General features: G+C 47.5%; 1 protein-coding gene across 1 annotated transcript; it reads left to right on the top strand.

Annotated features, from left to right (window-relative positions):
- The first annotated feature begins 2,601 nt into the window (after positions 1–2,601).
- Positions 2,602–4,003, top strand: LOC135914662 (tetraspanin-33-like). The gene has a single exon (XM_065447594.1). It carries the CDS (start codon positions 2,677–2,679, stop codon positions 3,814–3,816), a length of 1,140 nt encoding a protein of 379 aa, XP_065303666.1. The 5' UTR covers positions 2,602–2,676; the 3' UTR covers positions 3,817–4,003.
- The last annotated feature ends 2,001 nt before the right edge of the window (positions 4,004–6,004 follow it).

A 6,004-nucleotide genomic window follows, 5' to 3' on the forward strand; every position in this document is an offset into this window, starting at 1 on the left:
GCGCTCGCTACTTTCCTGTCGAGAATGATCTGTCATGCTGATAGCGCGTAGGCCGTTCGCGACATGGAAGTACTGCGTAAATAATGGCATACCAACTAGCCCGCCAGTCTGTCCTTCTGAACTGTAGTAGCATTGACTTGCTAAGACTGCACGTGCAGGCGTTCCGCCTGCACGTGCGTCTGGCTTTTGCTGAGCGACTGGCTTTTGCTGAGCCGAAAACTAGATTAGATTTGGCTTAAGACACTCTGTTGCCGGACAACATTCATTGGCTACACCAAAATCTCTGCGGTTTGCTTGCGGTCCACCGCCAAAACTGAAGCGGGAAAAGGCTCGTTGATTGGTTGGACCGCGAGGGCCGCGGCCTTGCGCGGGCCATCGGCGGCCCGCACGAACTGGCGATGTCCGATCACGTGATGCGCAGATCGCGGTCCAAAAGAGCAACTTGGTCCGTCGTGTGGATTGGCCTTTACAGGGAGGTGATCTCATAACAATCACAGATTTTCGAACAATGCCAAATGCTTACGTTAGCTACAGAATATACTTTATAAGAGCAAGCTTTATTCACCAAAATTATTCACCAAGTTAGTAAAACTGTGCAGTAGTAGCGCTATGCAAATTTTTTTAAATACTAATTAAATACTCGCTGCTAAAACTTCACTGAATCAGACACAAGTGAGCGAAGAAAAGACAATTGTGTGTTTGTCTCCTCCATTTTCTCTATGCTGCAAAACGTATGGCTCTACCATTGTCGTATAATTCTGAGACACGCGTCCCTCAATCGGTACAGTGGCCCCGTGAAGCAAATACAGCAGTGAAAGAGGAATACGGTCAATTAAATTATATTCTTGGGTTTTACCTGCCAAAACCACGACATGATTGTGATGCGCGCCGAAGTGTTGGATTCCGCATTAATTTTGACCACCTGGGGTTCGTTAACGTGCGCTCAATGCAGGGCACCACAGGTGTTTTCGAATTTCGCCCCCGTCGAAATGCGGCCGCCGCGGACGGAATTCGATACCGCGCTATCGGGGTTAGCAGCGCAACAGCAAAGCCATTACGCAACAACGGCGGGTAACACGGGAAATGAGGAGATATTACGAATCAGACGACGTGTACTCTTGTACGAACGAAGTCAGCACTTTGTACTTGCTCTTGCCTCAGGTGAGGCACTGCATGGAGATTTGAAGACCAATAATGCATCATAGACGCAAAATAATTAGCCCGCGCGATAACGCATCGCCGACAAGATCTGCACATGTTCAAGTTCGTGGGTATGAACACTCCCACGCAAGCCAAAACACTGGAGTCAACATGGCAGCGTTCCCAGAGCGAGGATTGCGGAATGTATTGCGGGAGAGCAGCGGCCTTGCGGAATCCAACGCCCAGGGTGACCTCACACGCACAAATCTTTGGAACACGTCTTCACGATGTCAACAGCAAGCCAGGAAAGAGCAGCCAAGTAAGCATAGATAAGACAGGTGGCAAGACTACGTGGCAAGAAAGTTGAAGTCCAAGCCTTCATCGCACCCCCGGATCGAGCCATCTAGGGTATCATCTATCTCAGATTCAAAAACGGCGATTCGTAACTTTCCTATGCGTCGAATTCACGAATTCGCCTACCGTATCCTACAATTCATCCGTCCTCCCAAACGCACAATCACCATCCTATGGGTTCCAGAGCACTGTGGGCATCCCGGGAATACAGCCGCCCATGAACAAGCCTGAGCACTCGTCAACCGGGCAGTGGACGGTCTACATTCCTTTCGCAGCGCGCGGGAATGCCTACTCACCTATCATGAAATTACTTCACCGCGATTACCGCATGAGCTACCCTCCCCCTCCCAAATCTCTGTCCCAAGCTGAGCAAGTCGTTTGGCGACTTTTGTTTCTAATGTCATAAATTTTCTAATTCATCAGGGTGACGCCTTACCGTATTGTCGCCTCTGCTCGAGTCCATGAGCAAACGTTAATCATATATAAAGTTATTGCCAAACAAACCAACTCGGCCATTTGAGGGGGCTGAGCGACAGGAGTGTTGGAAGGCTGCTCTGCGCAGCTCACGGCCGGAAGATCAACTCCGGATCGTGGGCCATAGGGGTCGCCGAAGCATAAGCACTTTGGCTACCTAGAGCGGCCTGAGGACCCGCCGTTTTCCTCTTCTCCTGACCCCTATCGCCCCTCACCTGACCCAGTCCTTGGTGTCAATAAAGTTGTTTCCTCCTCCTCCTTCTGCAGTAGGTGAATCTGCACAAAGCGTCTGCATCAAGCGTTTGCATCGTCTTGTCACCAATAATAGAAAGTTTACCCCGACAAATAAATACGGCATAGATAGCAGATTTTTATTGCGTAATCACCCCACATCTGTGCTCATTTAATGGGAGCTATAATGTACACGGAAATGTGGCGTCCAAGGCAATTTCTTGCATTCAATAATGTGTTGTGAACTGCTCTTAGATCTTTCTATTTGTTTCATATATTTGTTCTCTCGTAGTTGTAATTCCGCACTGCTTGCAAAGAGATCATCTTCTTTTTTGCTATATGCTACAATATAAGGAGAAAAATAGCAGCCGTAAAGTAAGGAGAAGAAGAAGAAGAAGAAGGAGAAGAAAAGAGCATGGTCTATACCGTGCCACAAATGAGGATCAAGCAAGCAAGCAAACTATACGATTTGACGTTATGCCGGTGACTCCCGGGTTGGCCGCCGACAAGAACCAGAAACCTACGTGCGCTTCCTCGAGAACAAAGAAGACACCGGAGGCCTGTTCTGGAGACCAAGGCAAGCAACGAGCTCAGTCCCAGCAGACCCTTCAAGACAGTTCCGCACACCTAGACCTCTCGCTGTCTTCGACCATCAAGGAGGACATCAGCTTCACGAAGCGTGCCGTGCTGGTCGCCGTGAACCTGACGATCATGCTCATCTCGGTCATAGTGCTGTGGCATGCCTTGTACTCCTACGCGTTCCGTCCGTCGCAGCCGTACACGTTCTGGGGAAGTCTGTTCACCAAGTCGTTCGCGTTCACGCTCCTCCTGCACCTCGACGTCTTCCTCATCATCATCAGCGGCTTCTTGGCTATTGGCAGCGGGGTCGGCCTCGTCGGTGCGCTCCGCGAGAACGTCTCGCTCCTGCAAGCTTACGTGGTCTTCATCGTCCTCTTCGTGGTTGTGCTGATCACGTTAGCCGTTCTGGCCTTCGCGTACCCAGAAGCTGCTCGGAGGAGCGTTATGGAAAAGTCGTCGTACGTCCACTTCGTGCGCGCCTACAGGAATAACCCGGACTTTCAGCACCTGGTCGACTCGGTACAGGAGTCGCTACAGTGCTGCGGTTTTTCCGAGGATTCCTTCCGGGACTGGGACCACAACGAGTACTACCGTTGCAATATGAGTAACCCGAGTGTAGAGCGCTGCAACGTGCCGCCATCTTGCTGTCGGCCCACGAACTCTTCTAAGGAGGCCGCGAGAAATCGTGGCACGATGTGTGCGAAAGGCGTGCTCCTGATGGACGACCCGTCCGCCTGGAAGGTCGTGTACACTAGAAGCTGCGCGGATGCTACGCACGCGTACTTCGCCAGCAACTCTGGCGTCTACGGCACTGCGGCTCTGCTAGTGGCGACGATCTGTCTGGTGCTGACCGTCCTTACGCAAGACGTGCAGGACGAGATAGTAGACCTGGGTCTCATATATCAGAAGTACTACCAGACCGTGGCGCATGGTCAGGCGGCTATGCACAAGGCGGGAGTCATCAAGGTCCTCAAGCCGGACAACGCCAAATTGGCGTCGACAGTGAGTGGTTCGAGGCCTGTAGTGTCCAGCGGCTAGATGACGCACTGACTAGTGGAAATATTTGAAGAACTGCTATTTCAAATGACGATTCAGTGACGCATAGCAGTGGTGGTACGCGAAAGTTCTCTGGGAACCTTACTTTGATATCGTTGTATGTATGTTCACATTCCTACTGCTTTTTGCTCGTCAACAACTAAAGACTTCGTGAAAGATGTCCATCTGAGATCGTAAGCACGGGCATCATTATATTGTTACAAGGATGTCACACCAAGCAGTGGGCACATAATTATGTACAACAGTGCTCAGCAATTGAAACGCGATACTCGGCCCGCATGGCGGCCGTTGCCTTTTGCGCCGTTGGATAGCCGGACACACGCCCCTCCGGGGCAAATGCCTTTCCACAGATCCCTGTATCTGTAAGCCCCATGTCTATACCCCCCTCCCCCTTCACACCTTGAAAAAAACTTCTGGCTAAGCCACTGCCTTTTATAGCCGGTAACCTTCACTGGGATAAACATATTTACATCTCTCAAAAGCCAATGTTTAAACTTCAGTATCTGAGAAGGTCATTCCACGGTGCATTCAGCAACTTCAAACGTTGGTAAAAAAACGTCTGGTACAACCAGTGTTGGAGTATGTTTGCGCTATTTGCGACCATTGTACCCATGGTAATCATTGTAAATTTGAAATAGTTACCCACCGTGGTTGCTTAGTTGCTCTGATGTTGGGCTGCTAAGCACGAGGTCGGGGGATCAAATCCCGGCCATGCAGGCCGCGTTTCGGTGGAGGAAAAATGCGAAAACGCCCGTGGTCTTAGATTTAGGCACACGGTAAAGAACCCCAAGTGTTCCAGATTATTCCGGAGTCCCCCATTACGGCATGCCTCATAATCTGGTCATGGTTTTGGCCCGTAAACCTCACGATTTTCTTTCTTGAAATGCTTCGAAGAAAGGCTGCAAGACTTCTTTTTCAGTTATGGTCCGACATCTGTTACACATCTATTTATTTATTTATTTATTTATTTATTTATTTATTTATTTATTTATTTATTTATTTATTTAATATATCCTCAGGGCCAAAGGCATTACAGAGGGGAGGGGGTAATCTAGGTTACAAAGACAATATAATGCAGTGAATTTTGTGAAAACATAATTTCAACATTCTGCAAAATAAACAAAGGTTGTTAGAGCATCGCGAAATCATTGGTTATCTTGAACGGCTGCAATATCGGGAGGGAGGCGGTTTCATTCGACAGATGGCTGGGGAAGGTAGGACTGAAAAAAAAGCTATAGTATTGCATTTTTTGATGCCAACCTTGTGCCGATGATCAATGCGATGGGCGATGTATTCCGGTGGTGAAATAAAATCGTCGATTAGCATGACGTGATGATATAACTTGTGGAATAGAGTGAGGCGACTGATTTTCCGGCGAGTTATTAAAGGTGGGAGAGAAATGTTAGTTTTCACGGCTGTGATACTTGCGGTACGGTTGTAATTTGAAAAAATGAAGCGAACGGAGTTATGTTGTATAAGTTCGAGAGAAGATACAAGGTTTTAATGTCCAGGGTCCCATATAGATGACGCGTATCCAAGTTTAGGTCGCATTAATGATTTGTAAATTAGGAGTTTTGAGGACGATGGAGCAGCAGAGAAGTTGCGACATAAATACTTTAACATGCGATTAGCGTTATTAGTAACGTATTAAATATGGGCATTCCACGTTAAGTTTCATGATATATGTACGCCTAGATATTTATATGATGCGACGGAATCAAGAAGAATGACATTACGTCAATAAGAAGGGGACGTGTTAGAGCAGGGAGAAGCAAACATGAACGCACATTTGTTAATATTTAATTCCATTTTCCACGTTTTGCACCAGTTAGAGACCAAATTCACTTGCCCGAATAGGCTTGAAACAAACTCAGGAATGTATAAAGCTTCTCGCTTTAAATGTATTATTAAAATTAGTCAAAGGCAAGTTAAACAGCGAAACGCGACATTATTTTAAATTATTTTCTGGATACGCCGCCAGACGACGACCCCACTTTTATTCCCCCATTTCATTTATATTTCGTTATTTAAAAATACTGCAGTCCACAACAGGGATTTTGGCAGGGTGGTTACGAAAGTTAGAAAATATAACAGAATGGCAAGGTTACAACAAAAAGAAAGATACACAAGAACAAGTTAAGACAACACTATTAAAGGGAAGCAAGCAAGC

The sequence above is a fragment of the Dermacentor albipictus genome, chromosome 4 (genome assembly GCF_038994185.2).
Source record: "Dermacentor albipictus isolate Rhodes 1998 colony chromosome 4, USDA_Dalb.pri_finalv2, whole genome shotgun sequence".
Classification (NCBI taxonomy): domain Eukaryota; kingdom Metazoa; phylum Arthropoda; class Arachnida; order Ixodida; family Ixodidae; genus Dermacentor; species Dermacentor albipictus.

Coding starts and splice junctions, on each gene's coding strand:
- LOC135914662 (XM_065447594.1), top strand. CDS start 2,677: ATGCCGGTGACTCCCGGGTTGGCCGCCGACAAGAACCAGAAACCTACG.